This window comes from Lissotriton helveticus, chromosome 9 (assembly GCF_964261635.1).
Source record: "Lissotriton helveticus chromosome 9, aLisHel1.1, whole genome shotgun sequence".
Taxonomy (NCBI): domain Eukaryota; kingdom Metazoa; phylum Chordata; class Amphibia; order Caudata; family Salamandridae; genus Lissotriton; species Lissotriton helveticus.
The window spans coordinates 869,776,849-869,803,834 of record NC_136070.1 but is presented as its reverse complement, the minus strand read 5'-3'; the positions used below and the strand labels follow the sequence as shown (position 1 = coordinate 869,803,834).

The window sequence follows — 26,986 nt, the reverse complement described above, 5'->3', positions numbered from 1 at the left end:
GGCCACAGGTTACTTCAGGACATATTTGTGGGGCATTAACTTCCTCTTGAGGATAGATCACAAACCATTAAAGGTGCTCACTCCGGCTGGCGTTGGAAGAGGATTGGCCAGGTTAGCAAGGCTGGTGGCTCGTTTACAAGAATATACGTTTACTGTGAAGTACATCCCTGGTTGGTGCAATTCTAAAGCTGATGCCTTGTCTCATTTGTCTGTCACCTGGGAGCTGGTTGACGGTGATGCTGTTCGAAATTTGGAAAAAGAGGGTGCTGTGGATTGGTTGGAGGATTTTGCTTGCTATGGTCTAGGTGTGTTTTCTCGAGAAGAGTTGTTGGAGGTGTACGGAAGTAGGAGGGAGAGCAGTGTTACAGTTGCAGTAAGACCGTTTGTTAAACTTTTGGATGAGTTGTCGGTCTGTGATGAGACAGTGTTGATGAGAGGGGACAGCTTTGTGCCGCCATAGAATCTGAAGAAAAATCATACAGCTAGCCCATGAGGGTCCTTTGGGGTAGACCATAACTCCTAACACAGAGAAGAGTGAAGGAAATCTTTGGTGGCTTGGTGTAGATGCTCAAATGACAGATTGGGCGGAAGGGTGTGTAAGGAGAGTGAAAAGCATCTTACGGTGGATTGACAAGCTGCTATGAATCATATTCAGGATCCAGGAGAGGTGAGGCATACAGTTGGTTTGGATTTTATAGGACCTCTGGGTGGTGTGGTTTCGGATCTTAAATTTGCCATGGTGCTGGTAGACGTTAATTACAAATGGTTGAAGGTCATATCTTTGAAAGATATTTCTACTAAGAGAAACATTGCCAATTTGCGAGAAGTCTTTTGGAGGGAAGGTTTTCCTCATATTTTGTTGACGGATAATAGCACACAGCTAACTTCATCTGAAATGAAAATATGTCTTTCTGTCCATGGAATTAAACATCACTGAACCACTTTTTATAATACACAGGGGAATGGCATCACGGAGAGGATGAACCGTATGGTGAAGGGCTGTAGAGTTGGCTTTGCAAGTTGGTTTGGATGTCTATGTTGCAGTTCGAGAAGCTGTTTGGGCACATCGCACAACACTAAATACGAGTCTTAACAAACTCCCTTTGAGGTCATGAGGGGACGGAAAGCTAAGACCAAACTGGTTCCTGGATGGTTGGTTCGCACTGTGGAACCTTCCGTACCCATAAATGGTTCTGTTTGCTGAAGAATTCAGAGTGGTGATTGGGTGAAGGTTATGGATAGTCGGTCTGGCTCGAGTTCAGGGATCGCTTTCAAGTCAAGGAAGTTTTTTAAGAGCACGATGTGTTGGAGAACGGTAGCAAGTGGAACAGGTGCAGAGTGGCATTGTTTCAGAAGGGTGTAGAGGTTCACAGGCGGAGAGTGTCAAAGTCTGTAGTGGATTTATGCTTACGGAGGATGGAGTATCCACGTCCAGTTGTGTACGGGGTGGAGGAGAATACAATGCCGGTGCCTCTGATTCCAGTAGGTCTGAAGGGGCCTCGGAGGCAGAACAATTTGAGTTGGGTACAAAGTGGGAGAGAAATCCCTGCGTACTTACTGGATTATGAGCTGGGGTAAGGTGAATATTGCAAAGACAATGTGTATGTTCTCTATTTCTTTATATATAGTTATATTTATATACATTTAGTTGTTTTGGTTGTTTGCTCCTCCACTGCAAATGCTGAAGGCTCCATAAGGTCACTCAGTAGTTTGCTCCCCTTCCCGAAAGTAGGCTTGTGGCTACATGCTTGCAAGGAGCTGCGCTGCGGCAGTGTTTCGGCATGTAGCTGGTCCTGCGGCGGCAGCTTTTTTTTCGTTCTCAGGCTCCACCGGAGCTTGTGCCTGAGCCCACCCTGCCACGCGGAGGCAGCCCGGCGTTCTTGGGACCGGGAGCTGCTACGGTGCGCGGAGAGTGGAGTGCGGCCGAGTCTCCAGGGGGACTCATGGAGCAGAGCTTGAGCCCCCCACCCGGCCGCGGAAGTAACCTGGGACCGGGAGTGGCGGCGAGTTAAGAGCTCGTGGAGAGCTCGTGGAGCAGAGTTCAGACCCACGGAACCCGGAGGTGGTTCAGAGCGGCTGGTGGCCCGTAGCAGCTGCCTTCAGCCCTCAGCCTTTCCAGCCTTGCTGCCTGCTGCAGCTTGGAGTTTTCATGGTAGGGTTCAACTCATTTTTTTCATCTTTTTCATCTTTACGTCAATTGCGCCAGGAATCTCTAAGTGGCAGGAGCCGTGGGGATAAAAATAAAACATAAAAATACTGACTCTTCAGGGCAGAAGCCATCACCTCACATTGGTGGCAGGAACTGAAAGGTGTTGAAAGGAGCAGCAGGTCTGAGCAGTAGGCGCGAGCTTCCTTAGCGGCTGGATTTTATATTTAATTGTTAACATTGCTGCCCTCTGCCTATATAAGCGGCAGGAGCCTCTTTTTTTGTGTGTGTGTTTTCGAGTCGTTGAGGCTAAGCACGGAGTGAGGTGTGAGGGGCAGAGCCAGAGCAACCATGCGTTCCTGCAGGGTGAGGAAGACACCGGGAGACTCTCTAAAAGGAAAAAGGTTGGGAAAACAATAAATGTAAACGAGGCAAGTTACTCCCTAAAGAGCCCGTTAATCTCGCCAATAGCCTCCCTGATTGAAAAAGTTAAATCAAACAAAAAAATTACACAAAACCTGAGATTTCAATTTTTAAAGGTTCCCGGATCATCCTTTTGTGCAACTCCAGGAGAAATATCGGGTCTGAGGACTCCGCTGGCACCCTTAAAACACCCATTGGGGAAAGACCCAAAGGGGGATGATGAAATTCAAACAATTACTCTGGAGAAATCAAACTTGTAATTCACTTACAAAGTGTGAACAATCAGAAGAACAAGGTAAAAATAATCCAACTAGCAGAATGCTAATACAAAAAATCCTTACAACAACAGCGACAGTACATATGACACCAAATGATACTAATACCACAATAGAGCAAGGACTACCACTCGCCCCGAATACAACTAAGGGAGAACGTATGCCAGGTGGTGTGGTTATAATACAAAAGACTCAAAAGACTCAAGATCTTAACATCAAAACAAGTCCTACTTCTCAAGCTACAAAGTATGATCAAACTATTAGCCCACAATCTCTACATTCAAGTAATGAGGATTTCACACACACATGGCTAAACTCACGTTTGTCCCCTGATAACATGGATGAGCCTTTGGCAAACAAATCCGCAGTCGACATAGAGGAGATAACGGAGGAGGCCCAAGGAAGTGAAGAAGTGGAGGATAAAACATTTAGTACGTGTCCCAGCGATAGTCAATACAGGAAAATAGATGTCAGTGACAATACATCACCAAATCAAATTGAGAGATCTTGCAGAACCCCAAAAAAAGGGGTAAATGTTAATATTAGCAATACTGCTGGGCAACCCAAATTCATTATACCGCTATTGCAAGCACTGCAACGTCAACAGCAACTTTGATAATGCAATCAGATAAATTGGATATACAAATAGATTTAATGAATGTCATTGCATCATATATAGCTGGAATAAACACGAAACTGGACAATTTAAACCGTTTAATCAAAAGAGTACAATCAATTTATCCCCACAGGAACCAGCTTGTACATGTGGGCCAATTTTAGATAAATTAAGTTCATTACCAACAATGTTAGATCAGATACTCAATTTGAACATATGTTTGATCAACCCGGCATGTAAGTCAGGGTTAGCTCAGACAGATCAAACTGGAGTATCTACAAATCACATACAACCAGAAGTAGTTATAAATTCAACACTAGAGCTAAGGAATGAATTTCTAACCTCTACAACTGGGAACGCAGAATACATAGGAACCACTAACGCAATAGCAATGAACGATACAATTGAGCAACAAGAAAAGAAGACGACACAATCAAGAAGACAAAGAAAGAAGGAGAGGAAAGCAAGAAATAAAAAACCTGCCTTAGAGCCTCAGCGCGGCATTGGAGTATATTCTATCTTCTCTAAACCCAAAGCAGGAGGACCTCAAGAAGAACATCTCTCTGAAACTAGACTGGATAGATCTTTACGTACCTCCGCTTCCTCTACTGAAGGAACATGTGAAAAGTATAGTAACCCAACTCAGGTTCCGGAAAGGGAACTTAAGTGTCCAACGATAACGGAAGGCGAGGTTTGTTTTTTTCAGCCAACTAAGGACTTCCAGAAGGTGGCGCTACCGGGTAAATCTGCAGTTAAGAGTGGAAGTTGTGGAAAAACACACGGATTGTTAAACTGTCAGACGACGCGGTTAGCCATTGCCTTAAGGAGCATAAAACCCAGACAACAGCTTCCCCAATGAGCTTGCAAACGCAAGAAAGGGAAATGGGTATAGGAGGAAACCACACAGAGGGACATCTAAAAACAACTCAGCTACAAGCGATATCAAAGCCACAAACCCAGCCGAATGCCCAAAAATCGACATTGGAACCTGCAGATAACAGGGAAATAGATAATGCAATTATTCGAACAATTACAACTATCACAGAAGCAGAGATAGAGAAAACGATTTCTTCATCACTACAGACTGTGAAAGAAGTGGCTGACCAACGCCCTTCAGAAGCACGTCAAAGCTCAATATCACGACCTAATGAAGCAAAGCAATGCAGCTTGCTACAAGATCAATTAAACTTCTGTGTATCAAATCAGGGCAAATCGCATTTGAAGAATCATGATACTAAGGACATAAAAAGGGGAACACTACAGCACAATCAGATACATCAACAGATAATATGGACACCTGAATATGAAATGCAGGGCAGGCATGACATTCTGAACAGAAGCAATATTTTGAAACTTATGGCAGAAATTGAGGAACTAAAGAACATAAAATCGACAGACCTCGCAGCTGTCCGATTCCTTTCAGGGAATAATGGAGTAACTAAATAGCAAACATTAACCACATGGAAAACGTCAGAGCTAGCGCAAACGATATTAAAAAGTTCGATATATTTCTAGCCTGGGGTATACAAATATCAGCACCCAATATTCCCTGTTATCCATTTTCCTTGAAAGAACCTCACACACAGCAAATACATAGGAAAACAGATAAGACGGCAGCACAAACACAGGTCTACTCAATATTACAAAATGCTAAAGGTAGGAGTAATACAGTAGAGTCTCTGGAGAGAGCAGTTAATGATCCCCAAGCGGAGTTCAATTCAAACTTAGACCAATGGAATTGGCTTCCCAGCTTACTTAGCAATAAGAGGAATAATTGACAAAATAAAGATAAGGAGGACTGCGCTGAATCTGGAAGTATACATATGTTATCTTGGAATATAGCTGGGGCAAGGAAACTACTCGAGGAAGGTAAATTGTGACGTAATTGCATTGCAAGAGACATCGTCACAAGAAGATCTCCCGATAGCAGGCTTTATCCATTTCATTGTGGCAGCAGAAAAATGTAAGCAATATGTCCATGCAATAGGCGGACTGACAGTTTACGTATCTACAGCTCTAAAAATTAAAACTAAACAACTGGAATCTCCTGACCCTAGTATACAACTTATTACATTTTCGGATCAAAACACAGTTAACAGAAGAACGATAATATTGATCAACTACTATACACAACCGAAGTTCCAAATTAAAAAGGAGAAAAATGCTCTTTTAAGCAAAACAATTTCAGGCCTACGCTGTGCAGAGCCCACATGGTGTTTAATAGTGACTGGAGATTTTAACTCCAACTTGATATTCACGCCAGATGAAGATGAAATCTTGATGGCAGATTACAAATATTGGTGTGTTCCACAGCAATCTCAAGCTGGGACGAAGGTTCGTAAGGATCGACTGAGCCAGCATTTAGTAACAGATCTCGAATACCAAGGTATGCGAGTGCTTAATGGAAGGACAGAAGAAGACTGCCCGCCGAAAAAAACATACTATGGCCCTAAGGCACAAACAACACTCGATTTTACAATTATAGGTCTTTCACTAATGCCATTGCTGGCCTGCTTTTACATAGACTACACCCCCTAGAGTGACCACGCGTTTCAACACATCAAATTTTACTTTCACGTGGAAAGATTTCATTCCACCAATATACCAGAGGGCCAAATAAACACAACTAATTTAAAACGTATTAATTGGACAAATACTAACAAAACTGAGGGGTTCTCAATGATAAAAGATAACCTGGCTGAATTTGCAAATGAACCTAGGAATAAGATTCAAGCCTGGTCTCTCTTCCTTGGCAAACTAAAAATGAAAATGAAAGCACCAAAGGTGAAAGATAAAAGCAATTATCCAACTATATATCTCCCGAAAGAGGTACAAGATCTAAAAAGGGACTTAAAACGAATACAGAAGAACTTACAATCAAAAACACAGAAGAGACAGCATTGGAGACATTTCGTCAATTAAGAAAACAATACAAAAAGAAGATTTGGGAACTCAAAAAAGGGAAAACAGAGTTTTGGACAATATTGATCTTTAGCATAAGGCATCCAAATTCAAACAAATTTTGGCATACAATAAATCATCTGACTAGGCATCGAAACATCCTAATGTCAAACGTTCAGGAGCTGGAATGGGTTAACTTTCTTTCGCAGAAATTCAAACAGATGTTACCAAACGCTCAACAGAAACAACCAACAATAGTAACGTTAAATAAATTAAAATTAATGGACGAAGGAGATTGTCAACCACTACCAATAGATCTGAGTGAATCATCTATGCAAGACCTAGTGCCAGTTACAAATCATTTCGATTACACAGCAGAGGATATAGCAAACACAATAAACAAAGGCAAAAGCGATGGGGCTCCAGGCCCGAACGGCACTCCCCAAGCGATCTATAAGTAGGCTTCTGAATACTGGAGCTCACATTTAGAGAAGCTTTATGCTGATGTAGAGATTAACAATGGAGTACCCGACAGCTGGCAAGGATCGATCATAACCCCCATTTATAAAGGAGGAGAAAGAACAAACCCAACTAATTACAGGCTAATTGCACTACAGGATGTAGAAGCAAAATATTTTGCCTCATTAATTCTCGAAGATGTGGTCAATTGGTCGGGGGAACGTAATCTGATCCCAATCAATCAAACAGGTTTTAGAAAAGGGATTGGAACTATCTCGAATATCCTAGCAATCACTATGATATCAGAAAAATGTAAGCGTGAGAAACAGGACTTGCATCTGTGTTTCATAGATTTAAAAGAAGCTTTTGATAGTGTGGACCGAAATTTGCTGTGGGCAAAGTTGAAAGCATGGGAAATACCAGAGAGAATACTGAGGGGTTAGCTATTATTCTACACAGGCACCTGGATTCAAGTGAAACTCTGAGATGGTGCTAGAATCTCAAGAAAAGTGTACACAACTATTGGCTTAAAACAGGGATGCGTATTGGCCCCGCATCTATTCAACCTGTTCATATCAGATCTTTCGGGAAAACTTGATAGCACCAGCTTACACTCTCCGAAACTAGGCAAGTTACAAATCTCTCACCTTGCCTATGCAGACGACATTGTGCTATTAAGCTTAACTAAAGTTGGTCTGACTAGGCTCCTAACCGAACTCTCAGACTTTCTGTCTACAAATAAGTTGGAACTTAATTCATCTAAAACCAAAACAATGCTTATTACCTCTCGACTAGCCTCACAACACAACATTTGGCTTGAAGGCAAACAATTGGAAAAAGTATCCAGCTACAAGTACTTGGGATACTACATAGATGATAAGTTATCCCTATGTGACCAGAAAAATTATAGGACATAGAGAGCGGGGCCTTAATTTTTGCTTTTAGGTCATTGGCAAAGAAGTTGGTAGGGCCATCCCTAAGGCCACTTCTCACGATTATCTCTGGCAAAGCACTGCCAACTTTATCATATGCCAGCGCAGCCATGCACGGAAAGGACTCGGAAATTCTTAATAAATTAATAACAAGAATTTACGAAAAGGTTCATCAAATTCCCATGACCGCTTCGCCTGCGCAAATACGATTAGAATTCGGACTAATGAACGAATCACTGGGCAGACTTTACACATATATAAAGGTGTGGTATCGAATCAAGCAAAGCGTAGGGGAAAACAGCCTTCACAAATTCTTATGGCTGGAATTGGAAATGCAAAAAAAATCGCAGGCCAACATATTGTTGACCAGTGCACTGGAGGCAACATGTTCCACTAATCTTTGGAATAAAAATCAGGGTGCTCTCTGGTAATTTTAGATGTGCGAACTCTAAGTCCTCAGGAGGCAGGCTGAGAGGTTGAGGCTCTCCGGCTCTGGGTGTAGAACTTCTCCGTTTTCCATGGAGAGTAGGTCTCTTCTTTTCGAGAACTTGTGGGGGGGGGCCCTGCGCCATCTCTATTATCTGTGAGTACCAGGTCTGCCTGGCCCATTGTGGTACCACCAGGATGAGCATCATGTTGCTCGTCATGCATTTGTTGAGAACCCTGGGGATCAGTGGTATCGGGGGGAAAAGCGTAGGCAAATGTTTTTGACCAGCTTATCCATAGGGCATTCCCCTGTGATAGTGCCTCTGGTTGCCTGGATGCAAAGTATTGGCATTTTGCATTCCGGCGTGTTGCAAACAGGTCTATTGTTGGTGTGCCCCACCTCCTGAATAGTCTCTCTGTTTCCTGAATATTGAGTTCCCACTCGTGGGACGCTGAAGTCTGCCTGCTGAGCCAATCCGCTTCTACATTGTCCTTCCCTGGCAGGTGTATGGCTAGCAGGTCTATTTTGAGTGGTATTGCCCACCTCCAGATTTCCTGTGCCAAGCTTGACAGAGGGAATGATTGAGTTCCCCCCTGTTTGTTTATGTAAAACATCGTTGTGGTGTGGTTGTACAGGTGTTTCTGAAAGGCCTTGAGGGCTAGCAACACTGTTTTCAGTTCCAGGTAATTGATGTGTCTGACTGCATCTGTAGGGCTCCACAGACCCCTCACTCTGAGCCTATTCATGCGTGCGCCCCATCCCTTCTGGAATGCGTCTGTGGTGATGGTCACTGTTGGGTCCGGTGGTGTTAGAGGTTTCCCTACTGTTATTCTTTCCTTGGTCCACCACCTTATTTCTTCCTGCACCCTGTGCGTCACAACCACTAGATCCTCCCAACTTCCTGTAGCTTGTGACCATTGCTGTTGCAGCCACTCTTGGAGTGGTCTCATTTGTAGGCGTACATTGGGTACCAGGTGTATGCATGACGCCATCATCCCCAAGATCTTGCTCACAGTCCTCACTGTCAGAGCTCGCCCCTTCTGGTAGTGACGTTTCTCCCTCAGTAGGCTGAGTGTTCTCTTTTCGCTGGGTAACACCCTGCATTGGACGGTGTCGATTTGAGCTCCCAGGAAGATCTTCACTTGCTCTGGTTCCATTGAGCATTTTCCCCAGTGTATGGAGAATCCCAGGCTTGCTAGCGTTCTTGTGACCTGTTCTGCATGATCTTTGCATGTCCTGTAAGAGCTTGCCTTTACGAGCCAGTCGTCGAGGTAGGGGTGCACGTGTATCCCCTTTCTTCTTAGATGTGCGGCCACTGCCGTGAGGCATTTGGTGAACACCCTTGGTGCGGACTTTAGGCTGAATGCCAGGGTCGTGAATTGGTAGTGATCCTTGTTCACTGTGAATCTTAGCATGTGCTTGTGCTGCCTGTTCATCGGGATGTGCAGGTACGCATCTTTGAGGTCTATGGTGGACAAGAAGTCCCCGGCCTTTATCTGCGGGATGACCTCTTGTAGGGACGTCATCTTGAATTTTTGAGTCTTTACGTATTTGTTTAGGAACCGTAGGTCCAGGATGGGTCTTAAGACTTTCGTCCACTTTTGGCACCAGGAAGTAGTTTGAGTACACTCCCTTGTTCCGTTCTTTGAATGGAACCCGTTCGATGGCCGCTTTAAGGAGGAGTTCTTGAGCTTCCTCTTGGAGTACTCGCAGCTAACTTCCCGAGTGCTCTCTTTTCTTTGTCTTTCTGTTTGGTGGTCTCTTTTCCAACTCTATGCAGTATCCGAACTGCATAATGTTGAGTATCCACTTGTCTGTTGTTATTTTTCTCCACTCCTGGAGAAAAAATCTCAATCTTCCTCCTACTGGCGTCACATGTTCCTTTGTGTCTTGTCCGTGTAGCCCTCTCCTGTTTGTTTTCCCGTGCTCCTCCCCCGGAGGGTTCGAGTGGGAGAGCACCTTTTTCCGTGTGAAGTCACTTAGAGGGGGGTTGTTCACCGCCTCTCATTCTCTGGCCCCGTCCATTTCCTCTTGATCGAAAGGACTGGCCCCTGCTCTGGTAGTTCCAGTTTTGCCTCTGCTGGCCCTGGTGACTTTGGTTGTCACTCTGTTGTCCCTGGTGAAATGCCTGGTGTGATTGCCCTTGGTGGCTTCCACCCCTGCCGTTCGGCCTCCGTGTAGGAGTGCCCCTTCTCATCCCCCTGAATTGCAGGGCCCCCATGGACCTTGACGTCTCGTTGTCCTTCTTCAGTTGGGTGAGCTTCTCTTCAACTGGGGCTCCGAACAGTGTTTCACCGTTGAAGGGTGTGTTCAGGATGTTGTTCTGAACCTCAGCCTTGAAGCCTGAGATCCTGAGCCAGGCTTGCCCTTCTCTCTGTGATGCCTATAGCCATCAATCTGCTGGATGTTTCTGCCCCATCCAAGGCTGTCTTGAGGCACGAGTTAGCGATGCTTTTCCCCTCTTCCACAAGGTGCGTTGCCATCTCACGGTATTGTTCCGGAAGGTGCTTGAGCAATTGGCCCATCTCATCCCAATGCTGGTATTGATGTCTATTCAGGAGGGCGTTGGAGTTCTCCATCCGCCAGTGCGTTGCGGCGTTCCTCTCTATTTTCCTGCCAGTTAGATCCATCCTCCTGCTTTCCTTGTCAGGTGGAGGTCCAGATGTTGTTGGGCGATTATTGAGTCTGCTGTGATGGATCCCTTGATGTAAGCAGGGTCCTGGGAGGAGAATTTGTATTTCTTCTCCGTCCTCGGCGTTACTGATCTGCATGTAGCCGGGTCCTTGAAGGCTTCCTTCCCCTGGTCTGTGACACTCTTTAGCATGGGCAAGAACTGGCTTCTCGTCTGTGTGGGGAGCAATGTCTCCAGCAGGAAATCTGCTTTTGGCTTCTCCTCTTCCAGCTTAACTCCATAGGCTGCTGCCGCCTTCCTGACCACCTCATTGTATGCCCCAATGTCATCCGGTGGCGAAGGCCTCGAGGGGTATGTCTCCACAGCCTCCTTCGGGTTTTCGGCCTCAATGTCCTGCCATTCCTGGTCTTGGGCCGTCGAGGAACCTGAGCCGTAGCTTGACTGCTGCTCCCCGTAATCCTCTTCTGTGTAGTAGAGGTCTTCTTCCTCTTCGTGCTCCGAGGGGTCCGGAGTTTTCGGCGTCTCTTCGACGTCGAACTCCTCGTGCTCCTGTACCTCAGCGACGGTCGGTGCCGGCTTCGAGGGGATCCTGTAACTTCTCATCTTTTTGTCGAAGTCCTTCTTTCTCTGAAGGATATTCTCCATTTCGGCCTCGAGCCTTCTTTTCTTTCTTTGCATCTCTGCGGCCTGCTCGTCGTCGAGCGTTTCGGCTGCTCTTTTCGTCGTCGGCGGCGAAACTTTCTTCGGCTCCTTTTCCTTCGAAGTCGAAGCCGAAGACCCTTTTTCGGGGGCTTGCTTCGATGGCCTATGCTTTTCGCTGGTCTTCGGCCTCCGGGAGTCCTTCTCAAAGTATCCGCTGGGCTCTTTTTCGGAGGATGCAGCATCGGTTGTCGAAGTTCTCGGCGCCGGTGCTCCTTTCGAGGCTCTGGGCTCTGACTTTCGAGAGTCTGCCTCTGGCTTTCGAGACCCTGTGGGGGTTTTCGGGGTCGTAGACTCTCCTACCTTGTCAGGCGTTTTCTTATCGGTCTCTGCGACCGTGAAGTCATCTGGACCTTCGGCGATGTTGTCCTCGTCGTCGGTGGAGAGGCCCCGTTCGTAAAGCGTCAGGGCCTGGCCCTTGCCCTGCATCGTGTGGTGAGCTGTCCTCTGTCTCTCTCAAACTCGGAGTGTCTTCGGCTTGAAGACGGAGCAGGCGTTGCAGTCTCTGCTCTCGTGGTCGTTTGGCAGGCAGAGGTTGCAGACCGGGTGCTGGTCCTTCTGCGCGAACTTGTGGTGGCAGTTTTTGCAGAATTTAAAGGGTGTCTTGTACATCCCTGCGCTCAGGGGGCCCCCTGTGTGCGCATTCCTCCAAGGACGTCGAAGATCTCGGAGTTCTTTCCTTTCTTCGTCGTCTCTTCTCTGATGGTCCTCTTCTCACGATCTTCTCAGGTCTTTACCGTCGAAGAGTTGCTGTATTTCCTCCTTTTCTCCTCCAAAACTTCTGGAGCTTCACGCGACGATCCAGACCCAACGGCGGAAAAAAGAATCTGAAGATGGCGCCCAAGGGTGGTAGCTTCCGCCGGAAGCACGCCGACGTCACCGAAGGTACACCAAATGGTGGGACGTCGACGCCCACCTGAGCTACGAGAAAAAAAGAGAAAAAAAGACTACGATTCCAGACCCAACCACCAGATTGCGGAATATGCACAGCATAGTGAATCCAGAAAGAATCACGCTGCAAAATGGACATTTTTTTGTTTTGAGAAAGGGGGGAAATGTGTTGTAATTGCATTGTTAAGAACAGAACCTAGGTGCCAAGGTTCTTTTCTGAATGTTATCTTGGGAATGCGGTGGGCAGTTGGATTGGAGGTTGGCAAACAACAGGTCACGGCCTTTGGTGAGCTGAATAAAGAAGATCTAACTCTTCTCTGGATGTCGTATTGGCTTCATTTACTACAATTTGCCACAAGAATACACCTGAATGTGACTCATAGGGGAGAAGTTGAAGTCGAGGGAGTTTGAATTAAGAAGACGTAATAAGAACTGAGATAACCAGCACAATGTGAAATGGGATGGTTAACTAATATCGACGAATAAAGTGATAAGATGCTTGACGAGACATTTAACCACTTAAACACAAACACAAATGCAAAAGCTATATCTAACCAATACCTAATAATCTAACTGTTCTGCATATCACTTTCTCGTTCAGTGTATGGGGCATTAATGAAAGTGATAACAAGAAACATTTTGCACACTACACTTTTTTTGTTTGTCTATTGTTTTGCAAGGGGAAATTAAATCAAGTAATAACATTGATGTTTGCTCTACAGTAAGAACAGTTTTCCGATTGTCAAGAAAATAAAGTGCAAACATGTTCGAGGCGAAATAATACAAATTGTTTTTTATCAATAAGAAAAAACCAGCGTCATTCAAATGCATACACGTCTGTAATACGACAGCGTTACAGTCATACAGGTAGAATGTAACTCCCTGGGGTTCTACGGTAAGATTAAAACCCCAGTGGAGCGCCAGGGTCATTTGTTGTGTGGTACTGAATATGTACACCCTCTGTGGGAATCTATCTGAAAAGCTCAGATACATAACAGCTGCGTTATGCTGCTACGGCATTCCAGACTTCCTGCCACAGTCCTTTTTACACCGAAGCAGCGCCTGCCTGATTTTGGGGGAAATGTAAAGTTAAATTTGGATACCAATCCCAGACAGGCTCGTGGACAAGTAAGGGAGGGTTGTTAAATCCTAGCATAAGAACTGTGAATGTCGACTTTGGCTCGTATACCCACCAAAGCCGATACATGGAACTGGGAAGTTACATCTTGTGCCTGACTTTCTTTTTAATTTCACTTTGATAGTGCTTGGAAGGTGAGCGAGGATGGTAGAATATGATGAACGCCACAATGATGCTAGATGAGGTAGGATTTTGCAGCACAATAAAAAGCAAACCCCATTTTACTGAAAGCCAGTAGAAACACGGAGAAAACATTGCAAATTACAAAATGCACTTATTAAATGAAAGGAATAAAAAAAGAAGGAAAACGATAGCCATATAATGTGTTATGATTCTTTAGTAGGAAAATACGTTTTAGGAAGCCAGAGTACTTTGAGAAGACAGGAAGCAAGGTGATAATTATTAACGAAACAGACCCTGTAAAATACAAGAACCTCTTCAGTGAATGCAGCAGGTTAAGAGCACCGGAGAACGCCCTTGTAAGTATTTTTCCTCGACGACACGTTTCATAAATATCGCGAAACTACTTGCAAAGCCAGACCTATATATCAACGCAATGCATGAGATCAAGATACAGTAGCCTTTTAATATCATTCATTATTTTCATACTTCATTTAAACATCATCAAAAATAGCTGGATATTAGCTACTGTTAGTGATATTTAAATGAGCTTGTTCTTTTCACAATTTAAAATATTGCGAGTCAAAGTTCAAAACGTATATGTGAGTTCTAATTAAGAGTTAGCAACTATCTGTCATTTTTTGCTACAATTACTGTTCAAGGGAAAGGCAAAAAACAGTTTCAACTACATTTAAGAAATGAAGCAAAGCATCACGTCTAAAGAAAACATTTTCATAAAACATTGCAGTCTTACCTGCTTCTTGGCCCACATAGGCAACCTTCCATTGGTTAAAAGGAATGCTGGATCTAAAGAAAATAGACAGGTCAAATCTATCGGTGCATTTAACTGTGACTCATATATAACACCCACCGAACTGACGCTGCCTCTCACTTCTGTCCAGGTGCACTGGAATTGTGTAACAGCGAAAGGACTAAATTATGTGGCAGCGTTAACAAAATTATGTAGCGAAGGAAAATGCACAATAGATAATAAAAAACAAATAATGCAATATATTCTGTGACATTATTGTCTAGGTTTTATGAGATTTTAAGTTACTGAGGCAAAAAATATTCCAGCACTATAAAAAAAAGTGCTATCTTAGGAAAACACATTATTTACGTTCAGCAACTCCTATTGAAAAAAATAAAGCACCAACAATTCATAATTCCATAAGGAACAGAAAAACAATGTACTTACCTTTGGTAAAGCTCCTTTTGGTTGATACTCTGTGTGAGACCTGTCATCCTTAGGGTGGTCTTCCCCCAAATGATTTGCCTGCTTCCCTCCTGTTTTTGCTTGTTCTTTTTTGTTGGGATAGGACTCTGAGCACTTTACCTCTGCTGACCAGTCCTAAAGTGCATGTGCTTCTCTCCTAAATATGGAGGAACTGGTGTATACTCAATTGACATGTTTAGTTCACTTGTAAGTCACTTGTCAAGCGGTATACCATATACCCAGGGACGGTATTCTAAATGCTACTAGTGGGCCTGTAGCACAAGTAGCCTTTCACACCTGTCTGAGGCCTGTCATTGCAAGGCATGTGTGTGCAGTTTACTGCCATTCCTACTTGCTATTTAAAACCACTTGCCAAGCCTTAACCCCTTCGCTGATAGGCTCTTTCCCCCCTGTGCTAAGCCTTAATTTGGGCCTAGGCCCACATAACATTTTGTCCACATAAGTTATCCAAGCCAAATTTGTGTCTGTTTTTTCAAACAACCTGTTGATTCTAAAGGTACCCAGAGTTTGTGAATCCCCCTGGAGGGTACAGAGAATTTAGCCAAAATACAGCTAAATTTGGGATTTTTGGGGGAAAGTGCTGCAAAGGAAAGAGTCTGTTCTTTTCCCTGAAAGTGGCAACAACAAAGGACTTGCGGTGCTAAAATCACCATCTTCCCAGCTTTCCAGAAAAGGTAAGGTAAGAAAACCAAAATTTTAAACAAAGTTTTACCATTTTACTAGCAAATAGCCAATTTTTCGTATTTTTCTGTGCTACCAGCCCAGTGGCATAGCAAGGGGGGGAGCCTACGGCCCCCCACTCTCACTTGCGGCTGTCGCAGAGGGCCCCGCCGAAATCACCAGCACCATTCCCCCCACACCGCTCTTCAGACAGCGGCCACGGGGCGGCACACTCAAGGGCCGCCACGGGCGGCTGCCGTTCTAGCTATGCCACTGTTTCAATCTCCTTCCAAATAGTGGTAGAAATGGGTGTGAAACCAATGGTGGATCCCAGAAAACTATACATTTTGGAAAAGTAGACAAATTCCGAACTAAGCAAGGGGTCATTTATGTAGATCCTTCAGTTTTTCCTACAGAAAGTAAAAGCTGAAAGGACAAAATATTGAAATTGATTTAAAAATAAAACAGCCATTTGTGTCTACGTTAACATCTGTAACTTCTTCTATGACAGATTTTGAAAGAAATTTAATGTTACGTCCACTGGACCCTTCTGGTTGCGAGGATATAAAGGGCTTGTAGGTTCACCAATAACTCGTGGTACCCAAAGCTAATAACTGAGCTGCATCTCGCAATGGTTTTTCAAAGTGTACCAGGTATACAGCAGTTCATTTGATGAAATATCAACAGTGAAAAACAGGTATAAAGGAAACCTATGTATTTCCGAAAAGGGCACAAGATATGGACTTTAGAAGCAGTGGTTATTCGCACATCTCTGAATTTGTGGGTACCCACATTAGCATGTGAATTAAAGAGCATTTCTCAAAATGATTTCTTTTTTGCACACAACCTTACATTTTGAAGACACAAATGCCGTCAAAACAATTGGTAATACAACTTGTTCTACTATTCTGTATTCCCCTAAGTCTCTCAATAAAAATGGTACCTCACTTGTGTGGGTAGGTCTAGTGCCCACGACTGACAATGGCCAAAAACGCAACATGGATGCATCACATTTTCCCACTAAAAACAGACCCTTTAATCGCAATGTACCTAGCTGTGGATATTGGGCCCTAGCTCAGCCTGCATCTAGCGACACCTAGCAAACCTGTACATTTTTTAAAACTAGCCACCCAGGGGAATCCAGGATGCTATGACTTGTGTGGCTCTCGCCAAGTTCTGTTTACCCAGAAACCCTTGCAAACCTCAAAATGTGTCTAAAAAACATATTTCTGTGATGGAAAGTTCTAGAATCTGAGGGGAGCCAAAAACTTCCTTCCATTCAGCATTCTCCCAAGCCTTCTCATAAAAATGGTATCTCACTTGCGTGAGTAGGCCTAGTGCTACAAACTTCCATCCACCCAGCACTCCCCCCAAGTCTCCTGTTATAAATGGCACCTCACTTGAGTGGGTAAACCAAGTGCCCACGACAGGGAACGGCTCAAAACGTACTGTGACGATATCAAAATTATCCATCACAAAACAACTTGGCTTTGTTAGGGGGTAACCTGAGCTTTTGGTCCCAGGCTCGGCGGCCATCTAGGGAAACCTGCCAAACTCAGACATTTCTGAAAACCAGATACTTGGGGGAGGTGTGACCACCAATTGTTTTCTCACCCAGAATCCCTTACTAACCTCAATTTTTTCACAAACAAAAAAGAATTTCTTTACATTTCTGGGATGGACAGTTCTAGAATCTGTGGGGAGCCACGAAGTTCCATCCACCCCCAAGTCCCCTGATATAAATGCTACCTCACTTTTGTGGGTGGGCCAGGTGCCCGCGACAGGGAAACATCAAAATTATCCACCACAAAATGGCCTGGTTTTGCAAGGGGGACCCCTGCGTTTTCGATCCCTGGCTCGGCTACCATCTAGGGAACCCTACACATTTCTGAGAACTACACACCCAGGCTAGTCCAGGGAGGTATGGCTTCAATGGATACCCCAACGTTTTCTTACCCAGAAACACCTGCACACCTCAAATTTTGCATAAATAATTCAATCACATTTTCCTCACATTTCTATGTGGGATAACCATGCCGCCACCAATTTCTTACCACCCAGCATTCCCCTCAGTCTCCCCATAAAAATTATACCTCTCTTGTGTGGGTGGGCTAAGTGTCTAGGACAACGAAGGGCCAATAAATTGAAGAGAGGCACAAAGCGTGTCCATAAGGGCAGTTTTTTTAATGCATTTTTAGGCTGACTCTGCTTGGTCACCCACACAAGTGAATTATCATTTTTATCAGGAGATGGAGAGAAATGCTGGGTGGTTGGAAATATCCGACACAGAAATGTGAGGAAAATGCAACTTTTTATTTAATTTGACATTTGCGAGGATTATGGGTAAGAAAATGCTGGAGGATCCGTGCAAGCCACAACGCCAGCCAAGCGCCAGTCCATGCACAATGCCAGCCAAGTGCCAGTCCATGCACAATGCCAGCCAAGCACCAGTCTACGCACACCGCTATCCATGCACGCTGCCAGTCAAGAAAATGGTGTGGTCAAGGAAGCATTTAATCAGAATGCAATTCAGGACACGGACAAGCAATGTACTACTTCACCCAAGGTCTCTGTGGATTGTTTTCTGAGACCAATAGAAGTAAGAGCTCTTTCGTTGGCATCGGCGGTGCCAGCACACAAGGGAACTACTGCAGGTTTAAGCTCTGTGTGAGAAGTCGGTGTAGACGTCAGCCCCGGAGTCAGGGTGAACCACTGATTGAGGTCAGGAGGCATAGTTGGCATCAGGGACGAATCTGCCAGCAAAAACCTGAATGGAGGCCTCCTCGTATCTGTGAGACCAGGTGGTGCACCAGAGGTAGCCAGTGGAGTATTAAAGAAAGAAACAGAGCATGGCCTCCTAGAAAGCCTGGATCTGTTGTGGTTTCACAGATGAACCTGGGGATTCAGGCTGCCTCAAGATCAGCCTAGTAACTGGATCTGTCAGGGGTGGGGAAGAGGCGATGCGCAGGGGGTCCAGGACAGAGTTCAAGGAGTACCCTTATACCTGCCCAACTTCTACCAGTGGCGAGAAGAGGGGGAGTAGCGCTTTGGCTTCCTATGGTTTTTTTTTTAGATTTAGACTTACTTGCCAACGTAGAGAGGGCTGACTACCTTTATCAGGAACGGCCCCTGGATCAAGAACGTGCTAGAGTCCCTAACCTTAACAGGAACTGGGTTGTAATCACTCTTCTTCGATGCTACGTGACAGAGTTTGGACTCACTGTTCCAGATGACCTTCTCACTCGTCCAAGAGCAGGCATTGCCCGATTTAGAGCCATGCCAGAAGTCCAGACACCAAAGACAAACCTCACATGGGTCTGTCTCCAACATCTGTTTATGGCAAACCTTGCAGGGTTTTAACTCTGTGGTAGTTTTAGGGGCTGATATTTATGTACCTCGCACACTAGAAAAAGGTTACCTAAATATTCTGTCACGTGATGGAAGTTAGGGAGCAAACTCTGGATCTGCATCGCAAGGAGGGTAAAGAAAGTAACTGACATAGAAGCACGGAGGTGGTGGTTATATTGTGGCCCCTCCATCACTTCCGGAGTGGGGTGGGCAGACCGGATGCAGAGCAATACGACACCACCTACCAGAACATGAGGGAATTGCTGAGAGAAGTCTCCAGAAATAGTTTAGATCCGGGATGGGTATTCACAAGGTGAGGAATCTGTAGTTAGAATCCTGTTAGTTTCCTGCCCATGAGTAAAACATATAAAAACAATGCAATGTTGCTCACAACAGAATATAAGCCTGCATGTACACACTTATTGTACTAAAAGATCTGTCTAATTGTTTTGGAGCAATTCAGTTATGTTAGTTTATTTGTGTTCAGTTTACATGTGTTTACACTATAGGCCTCAGGAATGAAGATACATTTTCTATTTTTCAATTAAAAATCAACACTTCAGAACAGCATAGTACATTTCATAATTATTATGGTCATGCCTTACTAGGCGGTACTGTCAGATTCAAGAAATCGCGTGTTAAAAAGAGACGCACTATATATGTGACTTTTCTAAAGACTGATGCACTTTTAAAATAGCTGATTCTTTGGGGGCAGTTTCTGTGATGTGAAAAAATATGTGAAGAGAGAAACGAAACATTTCCATTGCAAAGAATGAATCATTCCTTCCACCGTGCCAGCACTACTTTAAAATGTTTCTCAACAAATGCCTCCCACCCTGTCCAGTCTATGAGCTAAGAATGTTTCACCACATCTGGGCAACAATTACACCAATTGTCATCAGAAGTGATCAGTTCACTTTTGTAATGTGTTTGACATGGCGTTCCACCCAGGGTGCAACAGTTCCACTGAAGATAAGGTATCCACCAAGAAGAGCTTTCTTCTAACAGCAGATTCTCCAACTTTAGAATAATCCCAGGAACCACACTAGATGTGGAGATTTTTGTTAACCTGTGGCTACATGGTGTCTCTGCAACACCTAGGAAAAGATAAAGTAAGGCTAATACACATTCAGATCATTTTCTTAAATTTTTATCTTTCTGTGTCCTCAGACGCAGCACACTTTCAGATAATTGTTGATGGCAGTGTGCCGATTCCCAACTTGGAAAGTTATTATGTGTTAAGGAGTGCAACTCACAGAACGGGCAGGTGGCATGGTAGTGCGGTATCAACAGGTAGATGTCAGTATCCACTAGAAAGAGCATTAGCATAGCAGTACCTCCCCAAGTTGGAGAGTATGAAGAGTAGATTCATACCAGAAAATTATTCAGGATGGAGCGGGCAAAGTGACCTTCTTCCGAGGTCCAACTGCCATGGTATTAGTGTTTCGTGAAATAAGGAGTAGTTTCTTACCTGAAACTCCGTTCTGCAGTAGGGGTATCTCAGTTATAGTCCTAATCTAGTGAATAGTCCCGCCCATGTGCGTGGACCCCGGAGCAATCAAAAATAATCTCTTAAGTTGTCCTCAGTGCAGTCCTGCATAGACACTTAAGAGAAAATTAAAGACAATAATGCAGCCTATACCTGCAAGGCTACACTGTCCAGTACTTCAACTAGAAATGCAAAGGATATTCCACCAACATCACATTTAACACAGTCTGCTAAGTTTCACCCATAGAGAAACTTCCCCTTCACGGAATCCTTGGCATGATAGAGAGGAAGGGATGGACAGACAAGCCCCCATAGGCTGCCATTATGTGTCTGGAAAAGGGATACCGTGACTTTAAGGAACTCTCCAGAGACCCTCGGTATCCCATGATGCACAGCAAACTCCTTTTACTTTCAGTTCTTTTTGAAGGTGTATAAAGAAAGGCCTGTAGCATACATTACAGTACCATTTTCTCCACCGGGGGGAAAGGGCGGGCGCTTATGACTATAACAGAGATACCCCTACTACAGAACTGGAGTTACAGGTAAGAAACTACTGCTTCTGTAGTAGGGGATCTCTGTGTATAGTCATAATCTAGTGAATAGGATGGCAAGCCCATCCCAACAATCTAACGGGCGGTGGAGAAAAAGACAACACCATTACTGTGCAAACAGATTTCTTAACGAAGCCTGCCCAACCTGAGCATCTGCTCTGGCATCAGAGTCCAGACAGTAATGCTTAGCAAAGGTATGGACCGACTTCTAAGTAGAAGCCCTGCAGATCTCTGCAATGGGAACATTACGAAGCAAAGCCGTTGTAGCCGCTTTGCCCCTGGTGGAATGAGCCTTAGGCTTACCTCCTAAGGTCTTATTAGCTTTCTGGTAACATAACTGGATACAGGACACAATCCACCTAGAGATGGATTGCTTCGAGGTAGCAAGACCAGTCCTGACCGACCCATAGTTGACAAACAGTTGGTCTGACCTACGAATATCCTTGGTCTTATCCAGATAGAATTTCAATACCCTTCTCACATCCAGGGAATGAAGAGATCTTTCCGCTGGAGTGGAAGCATTCTGGAAAAACGTAGGTAAAGTTATAGTCTGATTAACATGAAAATCAGAGATCAACTTAGGAAGGAACTTAGGGTGAGTACGCATCACAACCTTAGCAGCATGAAAAACAGTATAAGGTTCTTGACAACAAAATGCCTGAATCTCACTCACCCTTCGGGCCGATGTAATGGCCACAAGGAAAGCCGCCTTCCACGGTAAGTGCTGCAGTGAAGCCTTATGAATGGGTTCAAAAGGATCCTTCATCAATCTGGACTGCACCACATTCAACTCCCAGGAAGGCGAAGGACTCCGAACAGGAGGAAACACTTTCTTCAGTCCTTCCAAAAAATCCTTAATCACAGGGACCTGGAAGAAGGAAGTCTGTGAGGGACATTTCCTGTACGCAGTTAACGCTGCGAGGTGAACCTTAATAGATTGAAAATTAAGGCCGGACTGAGCCAAATGCAAGAGATATGGAAGGACAACATCTTCCTTGCAGGTCGTCGGATCATAGTTCTTGGAAGTACACCAGATGCAGAACCTCTTCCACTTGTAGGCATAAGACGTCCTAGTGGAAGACCGCTTAGCCTCCTTGAGAATGTTCATGCAATCCTCAGGCAGATTCAGGTGTCCATATTTCACTATCTCAGGAGCCATGCCGCCAAACTCAACGATGAGAGGTTGGGATGCACCATCTGCCCCCCGAACTTCGTGAGAAGGTCCGGCTGACACGGCAGCCGCATGTGGAGCAGGAGAGACCGGTGAAGCAGGTCCTTGAACCACCACTGTCGGGACCACTCTGGAGAAATGAGGATCATCCGTGCTCTGGAGTGAGACAGCTTGATGAGCACCGCCGGAATTAGGGAAATGGGTGGAAAAGCGTACAGAAAGCTGTTCGGCCAGCTGATCCATAGCGCGTTCCCCAGAGTCCCCGGTTGGTAATACCTTGAGGCGAAGTCTCGGCATTTTCTGTTTTCGGCGGTGCTGAACAGATCTACGTCCGGAGTGCCCCACCTGTCGAAGATGTCTCCTAGCACTTCGTTGTTAGAACCGACTCGTGGTTTTCTTGCACCAGCCTGCTGAGTGCGTCCGCCTGAGCATTCTGCACACCTGGCAGATGGGTAGCCGTTATCGTCAGTCCTCTGGCAAGTAGCCAGTGTCAGATCGCCTGCGCTTTCTGTGACAGGGTGCGCGATCTCGAGCTCCCCTGCTTGTTGAGGTAATACATTGTGGTCGTATTGTCCGTCTGCACAAGCAAGGAATTGGGCTGGAAGGACGGATGAAAGGCCTTCAGTGCCAAGTGAACAGCTCTGAGTTCCAGAAAATTGATGTGATACGTGGATTCCGCCTTGTTGAAGTGCAGTTGCGCTTCCTGGAAGGTGGAGGCTTTGATCAACCGTCGTCCAGGTACGGGTAGACACACACCTTGTTCTTTCTTAGGTGCGCTGCCACCACTGCCATGCATTTGGAAAACGTTCTGGGTGCAGACTTCAGTCCAAACGGTAGTACGGTGTACTGATAGTGGTTGGTGCCGACTAGAAATCGCAGGAACTTCCGGTGTTTCCGTGCAATGGGCACATGGAAGTACACATCTTGCAGATCTATTGCGCAAAGCCAGTCTCCCCTTTGCAGCTGAGGATAAATCTGGTGCAAAGACAGCATGCAAAACCTTTCACTGCGAATCCATTTGTTTGCTTGTCGCCAATCAGGAATGGGCCTGAACTCGTTCTTGTCCTTCTTGCGCACGAGGAAGAACCGAGAGTAAAGACCCTTTCCTCTTTGAGACAAAGGGACGTCTTCTATCGCCCTTTTTCTTAACAGGGTATCCGCCTCCACCTGAAGCTCGCGCAGTTGGAACTGCGAGCAAACCGGTGGAATCGCTGGAGGCGGGGCTGGTGAAATGAAGACTGTATCCATTGCAAACAATATTCAGCACCCACTTGTCCTGAGTAATTTTTCTCCTCAGTAATTTTGTATGCTTCCCTCCACCGGAGCGGGTAACGGACGAGGGGGAAGTAGCACCTCAGGGCCTAGACCCGGCCGGGCCTTTAGGCGTCGAGCAGGACTGCTGGCCGCCTCTAACCCTCTGGCGTTTCTAGAATGGACGCCGCTGGTACTGCTGCTGCTGGTGTTGCTGCTGCCCAGCTTGCCCTCTTCCCTGGGCACCAAAACGTCTCTGGAAGGGGCGGAAGGACTTCTTCTTCTCTTGCGGCTTTTCTAACCCGACGGCCATAAGGGTTTCAGCCTCCGCCTTCATGCGGGCCATCTCCTCATCCACATGCTTTCCAAATAGCATAGCACCAGAGAACGGCAGGTTGGCGACTCTCTGCTGCGCCTCCGGTTTTAGCGAAGTCAGGCGCAACCAGGCATGACGCCGCAGATTAATCCCGTGGCAGTATCCATGAGCCGCCTAGAGAGAGGAATCTGCAGCCGAGTTGATCACCTTGTTGGATACCATCATGACTTTGTTGATGATTTTCTGAAAGTCCTCCCTCTTGTCCCTAGGAAGGTGCTCCAGAAACTGTTGTAGGGAGTCCCATAAAGACCGGTCATACCGACCTAGGAGAGCCGTGGAACTAGCGGCTTTCATTGACGTCGCTGCCGTACCACACACCTTTCTTCTAGTTGAATCCATCATACGGTTCTCCTTGTCCGGAGGCACCGTAGAGGACGGGGCAGAAGCGTGCTGCTTCCTAGCCGCTGTGATGATCACTGAATCCAGCACCGGGTCCGATCTAAGAAACGCCGGATCGGAGTCAGGGGGTCTGTATTTTTCTGCAGCCGGGAAGGAGCAGATTTTGTCGACGCCGGAGTCAGGAAGAACTCCATTGGCTGGCTCCTCCAGTCCTGGCACCAAGGGCCGAGACAACTGCCTCTTGTGCAGGGTCTCCAAAATCACTGACGTAGACGGTGTGGGGACCGTCAGCGTAATTCCCAGCTTCGCCGCCCCTCTCAACAACACCTCTTAGAACAACACAATGTCATCCACCGGTAACACCCTCGTAAGTGGTGAATCCGACAAGGTGGGTGAGCAGTTACGAGCACTGGAAGAGTCCGTGTGACGGGACCTGGACCTGTCTCTCCGGCGACCGTGTCTGGACCGTGTTGAAGAGCGACGGTCACTCCTTGAATGGGGTCTCCGTCTGGACCGTGACCACCTAGGCGTCCTGTGCCTAGAAGGCGATTAGGTCTGAGAGTAATCAGAGTCCGCAGACCGCACCACTCTTCTCTTCTTTCTTTGCGCAGGCCTTGATGTTTTAGAGGCCGATCTCTTCTTAGACGAGCGCCGGTGCCGCTGCGACCGTGGGTTTGTGGATGCAGAGGACAGGGTGACTACCGAGTCCTGGGACACAGTCCTGTCCCTTGAACGTCCCCTGGACCTCGACTTCTCTTTCCTCGACGTCAACCTCTTTTTCGACATCGAACGTCTCGACGTCGACACATCCCTCGACGTCGAGTCTCTCTTCCTCGACGGCGAACGGCGGTGTCGCCTCGACGGCGAGCGCCGGTGGTCTCGACGTCGACGGTATCTTGGCGTCGACGCGGTCCTCGACGTCGACCTCGTCCGAGGTCTCAACGTCGGTGCCCTCGACGTCGAGCGGCGACATAGCCTCCCCGTCGTCCCAGGGCTCTGGGTCGAAGCGATCGACGTCGACGGAGATCTGCGTCGTTTCCTGGCCTTATCTTGACTGGGGAGTCCCCCAGAGGCCAACGCCCGGGCAGAGGACAAAGTCCCTCCATGCCCAGACCCACCTTGGTCCTGCTGTCTCCTGAGCTCCAGTCCTTGGAGCCGGATCTTCTTTCTATCCTTCAGGGTCCTCCTGGAGAATTGTTGGCAAATCTCACAGTCTTCAGGAAAATGAGAGGATGGGAGACAGAGGATACACACCCTGTGAGGGTCTGACTATGCCTTCTTTCTGGCACACTCAGGACTCTTGTCGAACAGGGCAGGCATATTCGACAAAAGAGTGGGCATAAATGGCCAAAAACTCCAGAAACAGGTAGAAGAAGCCATCAGACGTCGAGTGAAACACTCTAAACACTTTAAAAGTGCCAAAAAATTGAAAAATACACCCAAAAAGGGAGAGCTCAATGCCCCAGGATCCTGCTAGCAGGAGCCGGAAAAAAGAACTGAAAGTAAAAGGAGTTTGCTGTGCATCATGGGATACCGAGGGTCTCTGGAGAGTTCCTTAAAGGCACGGTATCCCTTTTCCAGACACATAATGGCAGCCTATGGGGGCTTGTCTGTCCATCCCTTCCTCTCTATCATTCCATGGATTCTGTGAAGGGGAAGTTTCTCTATGGGTGAAACTTAGCAGACTGTGTTAAATGTGATGTTGGTGGAATATCCTTTGCATTTCTAGTTGAAGTACTGGACAGTGTAGCCTTGCAGGTATAGGCTGGATTATTGTCTTTAATTTTCTCTTAAGTGTCTATGCATGACTGCACAGAGGACAACTTAAGAGATTATTTTTGATTGCTTCGGGGTCCACGCACATGGGCGGGACTATTCACTAGATTATGACTATACACAGAGATCCCCTACTACAGAACGTATGTACCAAGGCCATGTTGCAGTCTGGCAGATGTCTCGCACAGGAGCCTCCCTTGCAAATGCTGCTATAGCAGCCTTGGCTCCTGTGGAGTGAGCCCAGGCCCTCTGTGAGTGCCTTCCACAATATAGCAGATTTTTAAACAGAGGAGTATCCAGCTTGACAAGGTCCACTTTTGCACCATCTTTACTTTCATTGTTACAGAAAAAACTGCAGAGAGCTCGTCGTCCTCACGGTGGTCCTTTGTGAGGATGATAGAACATTTCAGTAACCTTTATACTATCAAAGTGGTGGAGACTCTCTCCATCTTTGAAAGGATGAGGTGGAGTGAAGAATGTGAGTAGAGTAATTGTTTAATATTACAGGGAGTACAACTTTAGGAAAAAAGGATGTCCGCGGATAGTGGTATAGTGCACTTGGGCTATGATTACAGTTTGCTGATGCCACAAACTGACGTCATCACAATGAGAAAATAGTCTTGATTGTACAAAAGTCAAAACCAGGTACAAGTCCCATTGAGTCATGACAAATGGTTTTTGGGGAAACATGCAAGTCATAAATATAGATATAGAGATAAAGCCAGAAAAGGATAGAAATGTGTCACAATGGCCCGGATACAAGAACTTTGTCATGCCAGAATGACATTGAGCAGTGATAATTGAATGTTTGCGATTTGCCAACAGAAGTAGTCAATCTCCATGTATGGAGATGTACAGTACAGAGATTTGTATGGAGGATCCTGCACTGTTGTGGAGAAAGGAGGTTGTCCCAGGGTGGAAGTAGAGAGAACAAATGATCAGGAGCTCTGGGTACCAAACTCTAATGGCCCAGTCAGAGGTGATCAATATGTCTTGAGCTGGGTACATTCTGATGTTTCTCAGATCCTAAGACAGGAAAAATAGCAATGGAAGTGCATACAGGATTCCTTTTCCTGATTGCAGCCTAAATATGTCTTGCACTACCTAGGGCTGAAGATGGCACTCGTGG

At 45.9% G+C, this 26,986-nt stretch overlaps 1 protein-coding gene across 1 annotated transcript in view; it reads right to left on the bottom strand.

Annotated features, from left to right (window-relative positions):
- LOC144781934 (WD repeat-containing protein 62-like) overlaps positions 1–26,986 on the bottom strand; it is a 636,677-nt gene that overhangs the window by 296,154 nt on the left and 313,537 nt on the right. Inside the window, exon 21 of the mRNA XM_078661021.1 lies at positions 14,414–14,466. Within this exon, the coding sequence (XP_078517147.1) occupies positions 14,414–14,466 (53 nt within the window). The remainder of the gene's footprint in view (positions 1–14,413; positions 14,467–26,986) is intronic.